This window comes from Desmodus rotundus, chromosome 13 (genome assembly GCF_022682495.2).
Source record: "Desmodus rotundus isolate HL8 chromosome 13, HLdesRot8A.1, whole genome shotgun sequence".
Taxonomy (NCBI): domain Eukaryota; kingdom Metazoa; phylum Chordata; class Mammalia; order Chiroptera; family Phyllostomidae; genus Desmodus; species Desmodus rotundus.
Genome location: NC_071399.1, coordinates 51668015 through 51689813, shown reverse-complemented (window position 1 = coordinate 51689813; position 21799 = coordinate 51668015). Strand labels below are relative to the sequence as shown.

The window sequence follows — 21799 nt, the reverse complement described above, 5'->3', positions numbered from 1 at the left end:
TACTTGGGGAGCTGGCCAGGGCCAACCTTGCACTGTCCCAGGAGGTCTTAGTGTTGGCTTTGGACCAGCCAATCTGAACAAACAAAACACCCTACTCAGCTCTGAGTGTGACTCCAGGGTTTAACCGAACAGGCTGGCCCCAGCCTAGGTGAGATCTCCCAGTGACCCGCCCTCCACTAGCAGCGGGTGTAATCTGTTCTAAACCCGCGAAGCAACCCGCCTAGTTTGTCCCTGCGGCCGTCCCGTAGGCGGCACCGAGGCTCGGTGCGTCCCTCTCCACCGTGTTGTCATGGCTGCCGGTGGTGGCTGCGGGGCGGCCTGCGAGGGCCTTCGGTATGCCGAGTACTCGCGGCCCTCGACCAAACAGCCGGATGCGGAGATCGACCGAGGACTGGTGAGTTCTGTCGCTCTCCTGCCTCTCTCCAGCTCTTAGCTGCCGGCTGAGCCTGGTAGCAGCCGCAGGGGCCTGGTAGCAGCCGCAGAGAGTCCCTCCTAGTCCTGCCTCACCTCTAAGTATCTGCTTTTCCCTCAAACCCTGGTTCCAGGCTTTCATTCACCATCATCGCCCCACGGTTAATTCTTTCAGTCCCAACGCCGCGCTGTGCCTGGCGTTGCAACTAGGTGTGTTTAGAGAATTTCTGTCCCCTCAAGGAGCTTGCAGTCTTGTCGGGGACACAGACTAGAACAGACATTTGAAGATCCAGTACTGTAAGTGCAGTAAGATGGATTCTCGTTATCACCTAGGAGATCGCAGTCCAGTTTGGGGGCTGGGAGTGAGGTCAGGAAAGACTTCTTAGAGAAAGCAATAGTTAGAGACTAAGATCAAAAAATGAGTAGCATTTAACTCAGGGAGGGGGGAAATGTTTCGGGCACGAGTAGTAGCAGTTGATCCACAAAGTTGCAGGTCAGAGAAGGGGCCCAGTCGGAACTGCAAGTGGCATATTTAGGCTGAAATGTAGATCTGGGAAAAGGAATGGCCCTATAGAAACATAGTGCGAGTCACATATGTATTTTTAAGTTTTCTGTAGCCATATTAAAAATGTAAAAAGAAGTAGGTGAAGTTAATTTTAACAGTGTATTTTATTTAATTCATTACAGGCACGATAATATTTCAGTCGTGGTAAGCTACGTGAAAGAGTTGGGATATTCTGAGGGCAGCGGTATCATTTTGATGAGTTTTAAGTAAACGAGTGATTGTAGGGCCATTGTAAGATTCTCTCTGGCTACTTATAAGAAGAATGAATTAGATGAGGGAAATCCAGAAACATTTATCCCTTTTCTACACCACATTCCGTGCTACTCCAGCCCACAGTGATATATCTTGTCTACTTAGTGTCCAATAGAGTCTTAAAATTTTGAGGGATGCAGACGGTTCTTTTGATTACAGGGTTGTCTCTCTCATACTTACTAGAACTTCTAGGATCCATAGTCCTCCATCCACCAATTGTCCTCTCTCCTACCCAAATTGTTGTGACAACCAAAAGGACCACAGATTTTCAAAGTGTCCCTAAAGGCCTGTTCTGCCCTTGTTGGGAACCATTGATCTGAGTAAATAGAGAGTTGAGAATAACTTTGGGGAACTTGGAAGTGCTAAAAGTGATGGGAGACTGACAATGGGTAAATGTTAAGAAAGAATAAATGACCTAGGTGTGGGACATAGTCAGTAATCTTTTTGAAAATAATAGAAAATAAAATGTTTCTCAAGGAGTTGAAGAAAAAAAATTTCATACCACTTTTTAAAAAGATGCAATTTACTTTAAAATATTTGGAATATGTATCTGCTAGATGTTAGATAACTTTTTCTCAAACAAGTAGTAGTAGATGTTAAATAACTTTCTCTTAAATAAGCTTCTCTTTAGGAACTAAAAATTAATGTTTATTAGCATGTTTAAGAGATTAAAAAGAAAAAATGAAGGTAAAAATGTCTGTGTAGCACCTAGAGTGAAATAGTAACACACAATTAATTGTTTAATAATTACAGGTCATAGTAAAACTTTGCTTTAGCAAAGCTGGTTCTCGTTGAAAAGTGGGAAAGAAACTTTAAGGTTAAAAAGAGAATACCATAAATTTTTAAAGCAGTTTTAACAAAACTCAGTTTGTATGAGGGGTAGCCTTTTAGTTTCCAGTACTTTCTTGATAGTGTAACTCCTAGTGTTATTAGGATAGTGTAGCGATTTTCAACTGATTTGCTGCAAGAATTTTTAAAACATGTTTAGTCGGGGCACTGACCTCATTTCCCTTATACACCAACAACTGTCTGGTGTGAATGAATCAAAATCATACGTATAAAAAATTTTTTGGTCAAATTGGCAAAAAATGTATTTTTTGATGTGCCACAGAATTTTAGTCCTTAGTTCATCTGTGCTGTGATGTGACAAAGGTTGAAAATCGCTGGGATAGTGTACCATAAGAAAATTAGCCACCAATATGTTTCAGTATGAACAAACCTTATGTATGAAGGCTAAAACATGTCAAACACATAAATTATCAGGTGTTCATTACCAGAAAAAGAGACCACTTCTACAATTTTTCAATTCCACTTTGATATAAAACATATTTTACTGTACTACCTAGAAGCATCCCTTTGAAGAAATCACATGGATTATGTATTATATATCCATATTTTTAACTTTGATTTTTTTTTCCTTGCTGGTCTTTATACATAAGAAGAGGCTAAAATGTAAGACAGGAACTTTGTTTGCTGTCTGATTTACAGCATTAATAATTGTGCTTGATATGTGATCAGCATTCCAAAAAGGAACTATTGAAATGAATAAATGTTATTCTGGAATGGGAATGAATGAGAAGAACTATTCTTTCAGTGAATAGAGTTAATAAATTCAAAATACAAAATTCAGCTAAAATGTAACTCATTATATCTTCCTGCCAAACATGTTGATTCCCTTCTTATTTCCCTTATCTTGAATAATTCCATACTCAACTCCACTTTTCTAATACCTCCAACATCCAGTTCATCAGCCACTTATCCTGCTCTCAGTGATTTCCTTCTCCCTCCCTTCCCACTGCTGTTCTGTTAGCCTTTATCACCTCCTCTGGCCTACAGTAGTGTTCTTTCTTTATTTAAAGACTTTATTTATCTGTTTTTAGACAGAAGGGAAGAGGGAGAAAGGGAGGGAGAGAAACATCAATGTGTGGTTGCTTCTCATGTGGCCCCCACTGGGGACCTGGCCCACAACCCAGGCCTGTGCCCTGACTGGGAATCGAACTGGTGACCCTTTGGTTCATAGCCATTGCTCATTCCACTGAACTATACCAGCCAGAGCCGGTAGTATCCTTTAAAACTAATCTCTTTGCTTCTGGTACTTTACCTTTTTTAATCTCCATACTGCCATCAGTTATTTTTCTATAATCCTGACCTAATAATGGTATCATCCATTTTTATAAATTTACCATGGTCCAAACTTTCCTCGAGGCACTATACTGGAATCTTCATGAACTGACCCACAAATCACCCAGCCCCATCTTCCATCCTCTATACTGTACTGCATTCTGTGTTGTGACTTAACAGTTTTCTCCTCTGCCTGGCAAACTTCTATTTATTTTTTTTTAAGGCTCAGCTTACTGATATGAAGCCTTCCCTGATTCCAGTTCCCTCCCCTTGTAGAATTAAGTTGTTTTTTCCTATGTCTTTCCTTAGAAAGCCATACAATTTTTTGTTATACTATTTCTTGTATAAAAATTATATTTACTTAAGAACCTAGGTTGTGAAGTCTTTAAAGCAAGAACTTTTATCTGCTGTGATTGACATTATAATCGACACATGGTGTTCACTTAATTGTTTATTATATAAACAGCTATTAACTTTTATTACTATTGAGTAACTTAATGAAAAAATACGGATTTTTTGTTCTAACATACCTTTTTCTGTAGGGTTTCTCCTTTATGTTAGCTTCTAAGGGAGAACAGTAAACTCTGGGTCTGTCTTGCTCACTGTTCTCTCCCTAGAACTTAACACAAGGCCTGGTGTATGCTAAATAATGTTTGTATATTTATATGGCAAATGTTCTAAGTGTTATAAATAAATGTTTGTTGAGTGAGAGAATAGTCTCCATCTTTCCTCTCCATCACAATCACCACTTAGCTTTTTGAGGCAGAGGAATAATTCTTTTCCTTGTTAATTTCCCTCTGGTATAACTGTTGTCTATCTTGAACTTATGCGTTTCAGTCTCAAGATAGAAGTTTTAGCATTTCATAACACTTTGAGGCAATTTATATTTATCTAGAAAGTTATTTACTGCTTATGCTGTTTTGGAAGAATAAAATGCCTTAGGGAATTTATAAACAATTTTGATGCCTTTTTTTTCCCCTCTCAGCAGTAGCAGCTTTGATGGAGTAGACTATTATACCAGTTTTCAGAAATTCTTTGATTCATGGTAGTGGAACATTTACTGTAATTTTTCCGTTTATTTTTTCCAGGATATTTGAAACTAGGGGGCAGTTAACAGATACCTGACTTGGCCCACTTGTTGATATGCTGGCATTATTTAAATAGTGCTTATTTTCCTGTTTGAATTATGTATTTTTAATTAAAAAGAGTTTTTTTTAATTTACTGATTTTTAGAGAGAGAGAGAACATCGATGTGTTGTTCTACTTATATATGCATTCATTGGTTGATTCTTGTGTGAGCTCTGACTGGGGGTTGAACCTGGAACCTTGGTGTATTGGGATGACACTCTAACCAACTGAGCTACCCAGCCAGGGCAAATTACTAAATATTCTTTTATTATTATTATTATTATTTTTTATTGTTGTTAAATACAGTTGCCTGCATTTTCCCCCCATCCCAGCCATCCACACCTCCCTCCCCTGATTCTGCCCCCTCTTAGTTTTGTCCATGTGTCCTTTATAGTTCCTGAAAACCTTTCCCTCCTTTCCCCCCATTACCCCCTACCACCTCCCCTCTGGTTACTGTCAGATTGTTCTTAATTTCAATGTGTCTGGTTCTGTTTTGCTTGCTTGTTTGTTTGTTTTATTGATTAGGATCCACTTAAAGGTGAGATCATACGGTATTTGTCTTTAACCGCTTAGCTTATTTCATTTAGCATAATGTTCTCCAGTTCCATCCATTCTGTCACAAGGGGTAGGCACTCCTTCTTTCTTTCTGCTGTGTAGTAGTCCACTGTGTAAATGTACCTTAGTTTTTTGATCCACTCATTTACTGATGGGCACTTAGGTTGCTTCCAGCACTTGGCTATTATAAATTGTGCTGCTATGAACATTGGGGTGCATAGGTTCTTTTGAATTAGTGTTTCAGGGTTCTTAGGATATAATCCCAGCAATGGAATTGCCAGGTCAAAAGACAGTTCCATTTTTAGTTTTCTGAGGAAATTCCATACTGTTTTCCACAGTGGTTGCACCAGTCTGCCACATGAACGAGTTGGGGGAGGATATTCTGGTGTGCACTCCCACCAACAGTACACTAGGATTCCCTTTTATCCACAACCTTTCCAATGCTTGTTTCTTGATTTGTTTGTGATGGCTATTCTGATCGGTGTAAAGTGGCATTTCGTTGTGGTTTAATTTGCATCTCTCTCATGGCTAGTGATGCTGAGCATCTTTTCATATGTCTCAGGACCCTCTGTATGTCCTTCTTGGAGAAGCATCTGTTCAGGTCCTTTGCCCATTTTTAAATTGGGTTGTTTGTCTTCCTGGAGTGGAGTTGTGTGAGTTCTTTATATATTTTGGAGATCAGGCCCTTGTCTGAGGTGTCATTGGCAAATATGTTTTCCCATACGGTTGGTTCTCTCTTCATTTTAATGCTGTTTTCCTTAGTTGTGCAGGAGCTTTTTAATTTGATGAGGTCCCATTTGTTTATTCTTTCCTTTATGTCCCCTGCTCTAGGGGACATGTCTGTGAAAATATTGCTGCGTGGAATATTTGAGATTTTCCTGCCTATGCTCTCCTCTAGGACTTTATGGTGTCATGACTTATATTTAAGTCTTTTATCCATCTTGAGTTAATTTTTGTGTATGGTATAAGTTGGTGGTCAAGTTTCATTTTTTGGCATGTAGCTGTTCAGATCTCCCAACACCATTTGTTGAAGAGGCTATTTTTACTGCATTTTATGCTGCTGCCTCCTTTGTCAAATATTAATTGACTGTAGAGACTTGGGTTTATTTCTGGGTTCTCTGTTCTTTTCCATTGGTCTATGTATCTGTTCTTGTGCCGCTACCAGGCTGTTTTGATTAATAGGCAGGGACCAAGTTTTAAGGATCCTTATTCTCAGCTCCCAACATAAAACCAGGCCCATGGTTGTCACCCTATAAATTTTTGTTGAATGATGAAATTAACCAATGAATCAAATAGCCGAATGGGAGAAAAGTAGAGGAGTGTTTCTCCAAAGATTAGAGAAGTGTTTTCTAGAATGAAGAACTAATGGTCTTAGGGAATAAAGAGGAGTAAGATAAATGGGACTCTTTCTTCTTTGACTTTTTTCATGGTAAAGAGAGGCTTAAAATATAAGTGTCTAGTGTGTGAAGTCAGAGTACACATAATACACTGACTTTTGATGTGCATTTTCCAGTTTTGGTTATTTTATTGCTTATACTTCCACTAACACCAAAGAGTGGCATTGTCCACTCTTTACATTTTGTCATTTCAATTTTAATTTACTGATTCAATACTTTTTGGAACACTAAATACATGGAAGATAACCTAAGTGCCCATCAGCAAATGAGTGGATCAAAAAATTATGGTACATTTACACAATGGAATTCTATGCAGCAGAGAGAAAGAAGGAGCTTATACCCTTTGCAACAGCATGGATGGAACTGGAGAACATTATGCTAAGTGAAATAAGCCAGGCGGTGAGGGACAAATACCATATGATCTCACCTTTAACTGGAACATTATCAACAAAAGAAAAAAGCAAACAAAATATAACCAGAGATGTTGAAATTAAGAACATTGTAACAATAGCCAGAGGGGAGTGGGGAGGGGACAGTGAGGAGAGGGGATTACAGGAGCTACTATAAAGGACACAAGGACAAAATCAAGGGGGAGGGTAGAGGTGGGGGAGGGAGGTGGGACTGGCTGGGGTGGGGTGGAGGGATGGGGAGAAAATGCAGACAATTATAACTGAATAAAAATAAATAAATAAATTTAAAAAAATAAATAAATACATGGAAGACATTTACTAGGTGTGTGGGGGGAGGATAAGAATAAACCTGGATTGCCACCCTCATGGACAGGGGTCAGCAAACTTATTTTTAAAGGGCTAATGAAGTAAGTATTTTAGGCTTTGCAAGCCAAAAGGCCTCTGTCACACTACTGAACTCTTCCAGTGTAGAGTGAAGGCAGCTACAGACAGTACAAAACTATGACTGTGTTCCTATAAAACTTTATTTACAAAAATAGTTGGAGGACCATATTTGACTTTTGGGTCATAAGTTTGTCAACCCCTGCTCTAGAAGGTAAATTGGATTAAATTGAAACAGCCAATTCAAGACCAAGTTCATTAAGTGCTGTCATTTATTTGTTCATTCATTCAACACATGTTTATGGTGTCTCACTTTGTTAGGCCAGGCTCTGAGGCTAAGTGCTGTAGTGAACACAAAGATGAATCAGACATGGCAGTTGTCCTCAAGGGACTTGAAAAATAAGAGAAGCCCGTAAAAGAGAAAAACAGGTTTTTCTAAAATGTAGATTATATTAAAAATTAAAAAAGGAAAAATAAGTTAGAATAAGACTGTGGATAACCCTGAATGACAGGTTAAGGAGTATGGATATCTATAGGCAGCTGAAGTTTTGTAGGAGTGGAGGGCTTCAGGAAGATTAAGCCTAGAGCAATATTTAAGGTTTTGGCTGGGTAGCTCATTTAGTTAGAGCATTGTCCCGATATGCCAGGGTTATGGGTTCAGTCCCTTGTCAGGACATATACAAGAATCAACCAATGAATGAATAAATGAGTGGATGAACAAACCGATATTTCTCTCTCCTTTCCTTTCTTGCTCTCTCTAAAAAAAAAAAAATCAATAAATTTAAAAATAAAAATAGAGCAGTATTTAAGAAGGGTAAAGGATAGAGAAGCCAAAGCAGGCACCAGTTAAGAATGTGGGCAGTACTCTGGGGGTATTGTTCAGAGAATGAGATGATAGCAGCAGTAACTGTGATGGTAGTTACCGTAAGTTGTTTTGTGCCAGGTATTAAGCTAATGCTTTAAATGCATGAACTCATTTAGTCTGTAATAACCCTGTGAGGTATAGGTGCTACTATAATCCTCCACTTATGAATGAATAAATTGAGGATTAAGGCAATGAAATAATTTGCCCAAATTCACACAGTTGTTACATGGATGAACTGTAAAGTACTCTGCTTTCCTGCATCTGTGTTCTTAGTCAGAATATATACTCTCATTTCTCTCTCTCCTTCAATTTTTCTGAGTGTCAAAGTCTAATCAGGAAAACAGACATAAGTTATATAATAATAATGTATGCAGAGAATGGCTTTATAGGTAATGGAGTTGTTGAGAAGCCAGACAGGATTGTTAGGCAGACTGTGGGTTGAGAACAGTAAGAAACCACTAGCATTCCTGGGGCTAGAAGGCTAAAGGGAAGAATTCATGTTTTCAAAACCACTTCTAGTTAACCTGGTTGTGTCCAGAGAGAGCTGGAGCCATAGAGACACTGTTGCTTCTAGAGCTGCTGCTCAAGACACAGGAAAAGGGAGAAGCAACCTGCTCTCCCTTTTTCTGCCCTCATATCTCTCACCATTGCATCTCATTGGTCAGACTCAATTGGGGCCAGCTGGCACAGGAGCCTGCAGGACTCAGGTCTCCTTCCAGCAGAGCAGAGTAGGGAAAAGCCAGAGAATGTATCACTGAGTTCAGGCAGGTCTCAACCAACACACTCAACTCACTTTATTTTCAGTTGTAAGGTGATGTGAATTCCACAGATGTTGAAAAAATTAAAAGGAGAGGCTCCTAAAAGCGGTGTTACAAAACACTATTAGAAATGTTGGGTATTCCCAGCCCACAGAAGTTTATTTAGCCCTCAGGGTAAGAGTAAGAGAGTATTATTTCATGGAACTCCATTTTCACTGTTTTATAATGTTCTTTGAATATTATTTCAATGCCATTAGGGAGTTAAATAAGCAATGTTAGCTCATAAAAATCTGATCAATCACCATATGTAACATTTTTTCCTTTTGAAAAGACTTTGTATTTTTTTTACAGCAGTTTTAGATTTACATAAAAAGTGGGGTAATGCAGAATCCTCATGTACTCTACACTCAGTTTCCCCTATTAACATCTTGTGTTAGAAAGGTACACGTGTTATAGTTAATGAACCAATATTTGTGCATTGCTGTTAACCAAAGGCCATACTTTATTCAGATTCTTAGTTTTTACCTAATGTCCTTTTACTGTTCCAGGATCCCATCCAAGATACCACATTCTATTTACTTTTCATGTTTCTTTTGGCACCTCTTGGCTGTGACAGTTTCTCAGACTTGCCTTGTTTTGGATGAATTTGACAGATTTGAGGAGTATCAGAATTCTACTGAGGTGGGCGATGCTCCTCTATTGAAATCTGTCATCTGTTTTTCTCACAGTTACTTGGGTTGTGGGTTTTTGGGAAGAAGACCAGAGAGTAAAGTGCCATTTTCATCCCATCCTGTGTAGAGTACATATTATCAACATGACTTATCACTATTTATGTCGCCCTTGATCTAATCTGATGAAGTATTTATTGTGTTTGTCAGGTTTCTCCACTGTTAGAGTGTTCTTTCTCTCCCCTTTCCCTATTGTTATTTCTGAAAAGAAGTCTGAATGTGTGGTCCACATTTAAGGAGTGGGAGTTATGCTCCTGCTTCTTGAGCGTGCAGTGGTCTATATAGTTGGTTGGAATTCTTCTGCACAGGACATGGTCTCTTCAGCTTCATCTACCTATTTATATCAGTCTAGATTCATGATATTTACTTTATACTTTGGGTTATAATCCCATACTACTATTTTGTTGCTCATATTGTTCCAGCTTTGGCCATTGGGATCTCTTTTAGTTGGCTTCTGTGTACCCTTGATATACCACTATTATTGTGAACTTTTTTAGTACTTCCTTACTTTCAGCACTTACAAGGCGCTATAGCTCATTTTGTATATTTCTTGCCCTGAGTTCTAGAATTAGTCATTTCTCTAAGAAGCCTCATGAGTATAATATTTTTTATTGTATTTTTTCCATTACCACTGATCTCCCCCCTATACCAATGTTTTCTTCCAGGGTATTTTTTTGATTTTGAGTCTAACATTTGTCTTTAATCCATTTTGATACAAGATTGGTACAATATCCACAAATTAATAAATGTTATACACCACAGAAACAAAATGAAAAATGAAAACTACATGATCATATCAATAGATTCAGAAAAAGCATTTGATAAACTTTAACATCCATTTAGGATAAAACTCTGAGCAAAGTGGGAATACAGGGAGCATACCTCAATGTAATAAAGGCCACACATGACAAACCCACAGGCGACATCATACTCAATGGGCAAAAACTACAAGCATTTCCCTTAAGAGGGGAACAAGGCAGGGATGTCTGCTTTCACCACTCTTATTCAACATAGTACTGGAAGGCCTAGCCACAGCAACCAGACAAAAAATAAAAGGTATCCAAATAGGAAAGGAAGAAGTAAAACTGTCATATTTGTAGATGATATAATACTTAATATATATAGACAACCCTAAAGATGCCACCAAAAAATTACTAGAACTGACAAATTAATTCAGTAAGTAGCAAGATACAAAATTAATATCTAGAAATTAGTTGCATTTTTATACACCAAGAAGGAACCATCAGAAAGGGAAATTAAGCGAACAGTCCCATTCACAATTGCTGCAAAACAAATACAGTCCCTAGGAATAAATTTAACCAAGAATGTATTAGACCTGTACTCAGAAAATGATAAGACACGGAAGAAAGAAATTAAAGAAGATACAAATAAGTGGAAGCATATATCATGTATATAATATCTTGATTTTTGAATCTTTTTAATTATTTGTTGTGTGTGACTCAAGACATCTTTGAACTTTGTGGCAGATATGGAAGATCAATAAGCCTCCTTTAGGTTCACTTCTTTTCTTTTTTTATTATTACTATTTTTTGTTGTTGTTAAGTACAGTTGCCTGCATTTTCCCCCCACCCCTGCCATCCATACCTCCCTCCCTTGATTCTACCCCTGCCCTTTGTGTTGTCCATGTGTCCTTTATAGTTCCTGAAAACCCTTCCCTCCTTTCCCCCCATTACCCCCTACCACCTCCCCTCTGGTTACTGTCAGATTGTTCTTAATTTCAATGTGTCTGGTTCTGTTTTGCTTGCTTGTTTGTTTGTTTTATTGATTAGGATCCACTTAAAGGTGAGATCATATGGTATTTGTCTTTAACCGCTTAGCTTATTTCATTTAGCATAATGTTCTCCAGTTCCATCCATTCTGTCACGAGGGGTAGGCACTCCTTCTTTCTTTCTGCTGTGTAGTAGTCCACTGTGTAAATGTACCTTAGTTTTTTGATCCACTCATTTACTGATGGGCACTTAGGTTGCTTCCAGCACTTGGCTATTATAAATTGTGCTGCTATGAACATTGGGGTGCATAGTTTCTTTTGAATTAGTGTTTCAGGGTTCTTAGGATATAATCCCAGCAATGGAATTGCCGGGTCAAAAAGACAGTTCCATTTTTAGTTTTCTGAGGAAATTCCATACTGTTTCCTACAGTGGCTGCACCAGTCGGCAATCCCGCCAACAGTGCACTACGGTTCCCTTTTGTTCATATCCTCTCCAACACTTGTTGTCTGTTGATATGTTTATGCTGGCCATTCTCACCGATGTGAAGTGGTATCTCTTTGTGGTTTTAATTTGCATCTCTGATTGCTAGTGATGCTGAGCATCTTTTCATATGTCTCTGGGCCCACTGCATGTCCTCCTTGGAGAAGCATCTGTTTAGGTCTTTTGACCATTTTTTAATTCTATGGGCATAATATCTTATCTTATGGGAAAGTTCATTCTGTGTCACAACTCTGCATCCTAATCCCATTTTTATCTTCTTACCCAGCTCTTCACCCTGTATAGCTAATGAGGTATGAGAGTAAAAGATTCCCTTGTCTGGGAGTCAGTGATTTCGGCTTTCAGTTCACCAGGGAAAGTGGAATTACTCCTGCAGCTTCAGCAACTCTCTCTTTTGGTTGATTAGTTTTGTCTTTATTTTTGTTTTTTAATATCTGGTGTTAGAGACTGCTAATGGGAGATGCCAGGGGAATATGAAAGGAAGGAGAGACTCATCAATCTTCTAGAGGTATACTTCAGAGATATTGTGGGTTCAGGTCCACTGTACAGTGGTATTCAGATCACTGTAATAAAGTGAGTATCACAATAAAGCAAGTCATAATCTTTTTGCTGGTGGGGGTCTTGCCTTCAATTTGTAAAAAACAACACCTGTGAAGTGCAATAAAGAGAACCACAATAAAATGAAGTATACCTGTATTCATACTTTTGTTTGTTTTTTTCTGTAAGATGGCTCTAGTAGTGCTTAGCTGTTTTTAACTTCATTCGAAACAATTTGTTAGATTGTATTGTGACAGCTGTCATATCAATATGCATTAAAAATTAAAATTGAATTTTTGTGTAGCCATTTTAATAATGAAGATGGAAGAAAATATGTAACATTTTCGGCATGTTATGCTTTATTATTTCAAGAAAGGTGAAAATGCAACTGAAAAGCAAAAAGAGATGCGTGCAGTATATGGAGAAGGTACTGAGACTGATCGAACGTGTCAAAAGTGGATTGCAAAGATTCATGCTGGAGATTTCTCACTGGAAGAGGCTCCACAGTTGGGGTAGACCAGCTGAAGTTGATAATGATTAAATCAAGACCATTAATTGAGAACAATCAGGCATTTCACATTTTTACCAATAACTTAATTGATGTGGACATTTTGAGTGTGTTGGCTATCTCCCACGTGGGAATGTAGTGTTCTCAGTTAATGTCTGGATTTAATCATTATCAACTTCAGCTGGTCTTCCCCAATCTTGGAGCATTATCCAATAAGAAATCTCCAGTTTGCAAACCACTTTTGACACGTTCGATCAGTCTCAGTACCTTTTCCATACACACACCGTACACATCTCTTTTTGCGTTTCAGTTGCGTTTTCACCTTTCTTGAAATAATAAAGCATAGTATGCCGAAAATGTTACATATTTTCTTCCATCTTCAATATTAAAATGGCTACACAAAAACTCACCAATTTTGATGTTTTTTCCCCCTTAGGATTGCTTGAGCATCTTAGCAGGTGCATTAGTGACTTGCATTTGAATTTTCTAGGCTGCATTTAGTTATTCATTCAGTGAACCATACTGCAGGTGCAGAGACACAAAGATGACTCAGTCACAGACCCTGCCACCAGGTTGTTCACAGCCTGGAGTTGGGGGCAAAGCACTAACAGACAGTTATGTGACAGTGTGGTGAATGCCTGTCATGGACAGTGGTCATCCCAGCTGGCCTTGGGAATGATCAGGGAAGGCTTTCTAAACAGGTGGCACCCAAGCTTCAGTGAAATAATGCTGACTCAGGACTCAATGTGTTATTATTTCCCAGCCAAGTCCATAATGCAGAGCCAACCCCTCTCCCCAGGCACCACCCCCCACACTTCACAGTTCAATGCAGGCGCCTACACTTTTGGAGAGGTCTGAACTTTGAATAGCTTTGCTTACTGCAGAAAGCTACCCCAAAGCCTTCTTGCTTGTCACTCCACACTAAGGAAAAAAGCCCCAAACTGCTTTTCACCTACATTTTAGATCTGTAGCTCAATTCTTTATTTCAAGGAGCTATTAGAAATTTCTTCATGTTGTAAGTTAAAGTAGCTGGATTTTTTTTGGCAGGAAAGTGACTATTGTATTTTTTCCGTTATGATTTATCCCCCATACCCTCTTCTACCTCCACCCACCTCAACCTCTCCGCTGCAATCACTACATTATTGTCTGTGTCCATGAGTTCTTTCTTTCTTTTTTTTCTTTTTTCATTGATTGTTCTGGTTTGTTAGGGTACTAACACATTTCTTTTCCTTGGGTTCATGTTCCTACAATTTCATAAGTCTTGTCAGTACTTCGTCTGCATACTAACAGTGCGTGTGTACTTGCTGCCGCTGGCCCCGGGAGTCAGCACTCTGGAAGATGCTCAAGGACAATATAGGGCCCTTCCCAGGCCTGGAGGTTGGGGCAGGGGCAGGAAAAAGTAATCTGTAGTCAAGTGCAACATCTTCACAATAGTAGTCACAAGTGTTCTAGGAAGGTCTTAGGGGGGAAATCAGAGGGGCCGGGCCCTGACCTCAGGAGACTCATACTGGGTTTGTGGAGACGGAGAGGAGAGGCTGGCCTCTGGATGACAAAATATTGTGAGTTTGGAGTGTCCCTGGTCATTGTGAGATGGTCAGTGTTTGGCAGATGAGGTAGAGGCGGCATGTGCTGAAAGCAAAGTGTAGGGGGTTTGGCTTTTCTCCCCCTGGTGCTGCCAAGTCACAGAGGCTGCGAAACTGCAGAATGAGGTGGGGTCTTTGGTACTTCCCCTGTTTTTTCACATCAGTCACCAAGCACTACTGATTCTGAGAATCATGCGTTTTAGGTATCAGGAGGTTTCAAAATCAGAGAGGCTAAATCACAGTCACTAAATAGCAGAGCCAGGGGTGCCTGGCCACACTGTGGACCTGGTCATGGGCCTGGGCTTCTTTTCCTGGCATTTCCCTCTAGGAGTCTTGGAGTAGGGTCTAGGACCCTGGACAGTTCCCAGAAGCTGTAGGGTATGGCACCCACAGAGTATGGCATCATACTCTGGGGCCATCCAGCAGGAGTGAGATCCGGGGACAGTGCTGTTCTCATAGGGCTTCATCCCTCTATCTGACTCCCAGGGTCCACACCAGGCCAGAACTCATCTGCCTGTGGACAGTTCTCTCCACTGTGTTTATCCTCAACTGGGTACATCCTGTGGCTCACTAGTCTTCTGAATTATTCAAACTCCTATGGTAGGTTTGTGCAGAAGCTCCTAATCTTAGGAAGTTGTGGTAAGTACAATGAAGATCACAGCCAACAGAGAATCTGCTTCAAGTGCTGAGATGAACTCGTTGCTTTCCCTGGAGGGACTGGGCTTGTCTGGTGCTCAGTTAGGGGCTTTTTCAAATAATCACCAGTGACACTTAACTGTGGCCTTCTCAGTGGCTTCTTCCACAGAGCTGGGGGTGTTTGATTCCACATCAGTAGACAATTCCAAAGCCTGTGTATTATCCAAATAAACATCAATGGTCAACTCTGTATCAGCCGTAAGGTTTAGGGTAGTGGGCCCAATTTTGATTTTTTTTTTAAATGCATGTTGATATGACAGCTGTCACAATACAATCTAACAAAATTGTTAGATTTTCAATTGTTAGATTGTAAATTGTTTCAAATGAAATTAAAGGCAACTAAGCACTAATAGAGCCATCTTATAGAAAAAACCAAGTGAACTTTTTGGCCAACCCAATACATAGAACTTAAAACATTTCCAAATACGTTATATGATTTTGTAAAGTGTTTAAGTAGAAGTTTTAATGAGTGCCATGAATTGATGCCTAATTTGTATATTCTCTGTAATTGATTTGTGGTAACCCATTTCAGCCTTTCTTTCCATTTTAGAAAACTTGTGATAGTCTATAACAGGGGTGTCTAACCTTTTGGTGTCTCTGGGTGGGCCACACTGGGAGGAGAAGAAAAATTGTCTTGAGCCACACATTAAATACACACACACTAATGAGAACTGATGAGCAAAAAAAGGTCCATGCATAATTTTTATGATATCCGCCACCATAGATGAGCAAAAAAGTCCTCACATAATAATCCTAAATTATGCAGCGGCCCTTTCAATAATCTTTTTAAAATCATCGAGCAGGTCCCACGTTTGTGACCACTAATATAGAAAATGTGTGTATCTAAGTAATAAAACTTGTATAAAACTTAGTAATAAAACCAATGTTTTAAGTAAATTTACAGTTTGTACTGGGCCGCATTCGTAATCATCCTGGGCAGCGAGTTGGACGTCCCTGGTCTGCAATTTAGAAACAGTTGGAATATCATGCAGTTTAGAATTGTTGGCTCATTCATTCTCATTTTTAAGTGTCAACAGATTTATTTCTAACACTAAGTTTATTGTCTATTTTATCAATATGATGAGATTTTTTTCACTGAGGTTTTTGTAAAAAGGATCTTTTAGGTCAGGGGTGTCAAACTCATTTTCACTGGGGGCCACATAGCCTTGTGGTTGCCTTCAAAGGGCCGAGTGTAATTTCAGGACTGTATAAATGTAACTACTCCTTAACCGTTGAGTGAGAGCTCAGCCCTGCCGCTGGGTAGAAACAAGGTGGAGGGCCAGATTCGGCTCACGGGCCTTGTGTTTGCTGCCTGTGATTTAGGTCCTTATAGTAAAAATTCACTTGTGGCCAGGACACATGTATTTTTGCCTTTGTTTTCCCTAAAACAGTTTCCCAATCTTTTCAAGTATAAGGTCTGAAAATTTTCATAACTGTCTCTTATAATGTCAGTAGTATTTTCAATTTTTATTCATTGATTGTATAGAAATCAGATAAAAATTAATGATACACATGGATGTACTGAGTCCATTAAGGAGGAAGTGAACCAGCACTGAGTGTTTGTCTACTATGTTCCAGACACTGTGATTATATTTTTCTATTTCTCATAATAGTCTTGTGAAGTTCATTGTTACTTTTCACTATTTTACATATAAGAAAACTGAGGATCCAAAAAGTTAATTAACTGTCTGAAGGGTATATAGCTAGTAAGTGGCAGGTCTAGAATATGAAACCAATTTTGACTCCAAAAGTTCTTAACTTTTTAACTGAACCATATTGCTGCTCCATCATTTAGATATCAGAAATTGATGAACTTCAACTTAAAGAAATGATTTACAGTCTTTTTGTGGTAATTTTCAGAGTCTTTAGATGCCTCAAGATATGTTTTAAAATTTTCAAATTTCAAAGCAGAGTTCATTTTATTTTACCTTAACTGAAAAAAGAAGGAAAGAATGTAATGAGATTTAAGCTGTAAGCATTACCATTTTAAGAAATTGTTGCCTTAAAGTAAATAAAATACACTTTTGTAAGAGAATAAAAGCAGCTTTCAGAAAATAGGATGATTTCCCAAGCGAGAAGAATTATTAGCAAAGCTACAGAGTGTTGCAGGTAAGTGTAGATCAGGTGTAGGCCAAGAGAGTTAAAGGGGTACTTGCCAAGGACTTCAGAGTCAGTGCAGTAATTAAGTCTGTTAGAAGTACACGATAGGGAAGAGGCTAGCTAGAAACACAGCCAGGTCGTTTTTTATGGTCAGGGTGCAAGGTTGAAAAGGAGGGTACCAAATATTAATGCATTTGTTTTTATTGAAGAGTACTAGGAAGAATTTGTATTTATTTTAATAAAGTTTTGTTGATTGGTGAGAGAGGAAGGGTGGGAGGGAGGGGGAGAGAGAGAGAGAAAAACATCCATTTGTTGTTCCACTTACTTATGCATTCATTTGTTGATTCTTGTATGTGCCCTGACTGGGGGGGTTGAACCTGACACCTTGGTGTATGGGGATGATGCTTTAACCAGCTGTTCTACCAGGCCAGGGCAGAATTTGTTTTTAAAGTTTATTTTAAAGTACACAGGTCAGAAGTTTTTCCAACATAAGAAATTAAAAGTTATTAACTGTTGGCCAGGTAGGATCTTCCCAAGATTTTTCTAATAACTTTCATTTTTATCCTGTTCTTAAAAGAAACAATTGTATAATAATATCATATCCTAATTGTAATAGCTACAATTTATTGAATGTTTACCACATATAAAATACTAGGTGATATGTTTGGATGTCCTAATTTATAAAAATTCATACCAACCTAAGGAAGTAGGTATACTTATTACCCTCATTTTACAGATAAGGAACCACTAGTCTAGAAGTTAAGCGACTTGGCCAAGGTCATAGAGCTGACAAGTAGGGAGCCACATTTCAAGCCATATTTCTTTGATATGTAATAAAAGACGTTGTTCTAATGATAAAAGGTAGGTACTAAGATTATGTAATTACTGTTAACGTTTTGGTGTATATCACTTTTTTTCTTTATTTATATGCTGTACATTTTGTTATATAATCTGTTCTTATTCTATGTTTAACATATTGTCTGTAAACATTCCCCAATATATTATTTAATTGTCTGTGTATATTTCAGTTAGTGCCCAGTTAATTTATTTATTTTCGTACTTTTGGGTATTTAGTTGTTTCCGGTTATTATATTATAAGTAATGCAGTGATGATATCCTCATGTATAAGTTTATGCATCTCTCATTTTCTTAGGATAATATGTTTAAATTGTAGTTACATCTGCAGGCCACTAAATAAATGCAAAGCAGTACTTAAAAGATTATTCCTAAGAAATCATAATGTATAACAAGGACTTAAGTTTGGAGAATTTTTTGTTAATTATATTAGAGAATGGAGAAGTACTCATTTGTCACAAGCCTAAGAGTTTTGTTTCTTACTGTGTTTGACTTTTGGTTTGATTTGCTTTGTTTTTGTTTTACTCTCCTATTTATTCTCTAGTGTTGCTGTAGAAATTAATGCTTGCCTGTGGTTCATAAAATAAATTAAGTGGCTTTGAAGTGGAGCAAATACAAGTTATTTAGTGTTGTCTTTCTTTTTACTTAATTTAGGGTTTTAATGGGAATTTGTGTTTTGAGAGAAGTTCAGGTGTATTTATTTTGGGCAACAGAGTAATAATGGTAAGGGCCAGATAGATTAATGTGAACTGGTCCAATTTAGATATGAATATCTGTGAAAGTCATGTCAGCTTGTCCTGAAAATTGTATAGAAGGATAATTGTAAACATTTTTTTCCTAAAGTCATTTTACCATTTCTGACACTTTTTCTTGAGTATATATTCCCCTCCCCTCCTTTTGATCTCCATGTGTAAATACCTCTCCCAAATTTTGCTGATTTGCCGGCAGTCTTTCTTGTTTTATTTCTTTTCTCTCTTCCACTTGCTGTTGTTTAAATTCAAAGACCTTTCTTTGTAGAAATTGAACCAAATAATGAGGCAGCATAAAACACTGAGTTCAGCAGAAAGTGATTTGCTTGTGATTAACCCCTGAGAATTGAGTCACTGTCAGATAATGTTTTTTGAAACAACCTGCTCATTCTTCTTTTTTGCTAGTAGGTGAGACCTTTTTTTTTTTTGAAATAATGCTGTGCTTGGACTTTCATTTCTCATCTCATAATGGCATGTTTTTAGAAAAAGAAGTCCAAAAGAGAGCCTGTGACATCCCTTCTGCCCCTCCCTGTCCTCTTTTAGTCTTTCCTTTCAGCAGAAGGCAGCTCAGTAACCTTGGCATCCTTTTTCTCCCCCCTTCCCCCCGGCTTTACTGAAGTATAATTGACAAATTCTATGTATTTAAGGTGTACAATGTGATTTGATAAACATATACATTGTGAAGTATTTACCTTTTATTCAAGTTAATTAGTCAAGCTAATTAACAAGTCCATCACCTCGCAGTTACTCTGCGTGTGTGCGCGCGCGCGCATGTAGTAAAATCACTTAAGATATACTTCCTTAGCAAATTTCAGATATAAAACTTATTTTCTCATAACAAAAAGTTTGACCGACATTGTCCCACTTTCCCTGCCCCCAGCCCTGGCAACCACCATTCTGCTCTGTGCTTCTGTGAGTTTCACTATGTTTTACATTTTCTTTATCCACTCATCTCTTAATGAACACCAATTTTCTCTTTCTCTCATACCTCATATTGTCTCTCAACAAATCCTGGCTTTATCCTGAATATATCCCAAAGCTGATCACTTTTCCCTATCTCCATTACTAATCAATCACTCTGGTCCAAACTATTGTAACATTATCTTTCTTGGATTATTTTAATAGATTCCTAACTCCCCTCCATATCTTTGCCTTTGACATGTGTATTCGCAACATGACAACCAGGGATCATTTTAGAATTCTAAATAAGATCATCTAAAGCCTATGCGCAAAACAATAATGTCTCATTTCACTCAGAAGGAAAAAAAACAAACAAACTGAAGTCTTCATATTGATCCCTAAGGCATGACATAGTCTGCTGCCCATGCTCTTCTGACCTGATTTCCTATTCTTTTTCACCCCTTCTCACATTCTGCTCTGTGCACACTAGCCTCCTGGTTATGCCTAAGCCCACCAGCCTTCCTTCACTCGCTTAATTTTTCTCCATAGTCCACTCTCTGTTGTATACTTTCCTCACTTACATTGTTTGTTTTCTGTCTCGTATTAAAATGTAGCTTCACAAGGTTAGGGGATTGGTCTGATATATCCCCAGGACTTAGAATTGTGATTGGCACATAGACAATCACTGAGTGTTTATTGAAATCAGTCAACCAATCAGAGATAGGAGATAGCCTCCAAATGGCTGCTCAATAAATCACCTAACTCTTTTATTGTAAGTTGCTTTATTTTTCTTTATGTTTGTTTAGCAAATCAACCATTCCTTTATGCTTTTGTACAGCGGATTATCTTTGTTTCATTTTTATAATAAAATTTACCTGACACAAGGCCCTTAACGTCATTTGCTTTGTCTTCCATAAGACTTTTGGATATATTTACCTGGTCCAGGATATTTTGAGGCATGATTACATTTTAGCTTAATTAAGTTTTACTATCACTGTTCTTTATATTTTTTCCACTTCAAAACATAATTCCAGTAACTGGCAGACACCAATACAGTACCCGGAGGCATCTGGATGGTAGGGAAGGTTTTTAAGACTGTTTTTATTCCATCATACAAACTTTCTGAAAATATACCTTGCGTCAGGTACTTTGCTAGATTTTGGAAATCCAGAGAAATAAACACAGTACCTATCTCCAGAAGCTCACATTTTAGAATGGATTTGAAATAGGTAAAACATTATTAAATAACATGCTGTGTATTATAAATAGGTCTTCTGACTGCTTCTAAAACTCTAGTTGAAGAGTTTTACCTAGGTGAGGAAGTGGGCAGGGAAAGCTTTACTGATGAGAGATGACCTTGAAACTGTTTCTTGATAAGTAAGTGGGAATTTTCTAGGAGGACCTAGCAAAGCAAACAGACTCAGTGGTCTTGGAAAAGGAAAAGTGGTCTATGGTAACTCTCCCACCATTTCAGAACCAACCGATGGATGATACTGAGATAATTAGCCCTTTGATGATTGCTCTAGTGCTATTATGCATATGCCTGGAAATAGTTAAGTCTGAATTATTCATGCATTGTATATGGTCAGAGGGAATGCAGTGAAAACTATGTTTTTTGGCAGTTATGACAAATATAAAGTCATACATTTTTAAAAACTTAAATATCATTGATCAATATTACATAAATTTGTTATGCACATATATATCATCTTTGTTTCCATGGTGACTGTGATGAGATTGTTAAAAACTGAATTTACAGATTTGGTGTAAATACATTATTTTCTATTTTTCTTATATAGACCACTGTTCATTCCCAAACCCCAATTTGAACCAATTATTAAAGAATTGGTTGGCGGAATTTTTAACTGATTCATAACTGATTTATTTTTAGGTATGTATGTACACATATTTCTAGAAGGATCAGATTGTTCTAAGTATGTGATAGTCTAATCTTATGTGTGTATGTATATCAATTTATTTAGGTCTTCTGCAGGCCTACAGAATGTTAGCTATTTTTCTAACACATATACATCTGAATCTTCAGAGAAAATCTTTCAAAACTAAAGCTTATC

At 38.0% G+C, this 21799-nt stretch overlaps 1 protein-coding gene across 1 annotated transcript in view; it reads left to right on the top strand.

Moving 5' to 3' along the window:
- Positions 1-237: 237 nt before the first annotated feature.
- DNAJC15 (DnaJ heat shock protein family (Hsp40) member C15) overlaps positions 238-21799 on the top strand; it is a 91047-nt gene continuing 69485 nt past the window's right edge. Inside the window, exon 1 of the mRNA XM_024569408.4 lies at positions 238-394. Within this exon, the coding sequence (XP_024425176.2) occupies positions 290-394 (105 nt within the window). The 5' untranslated portion in view covers positions 238-289. The remainder of the gene's footprint in view (positions 395-21799) is intronic.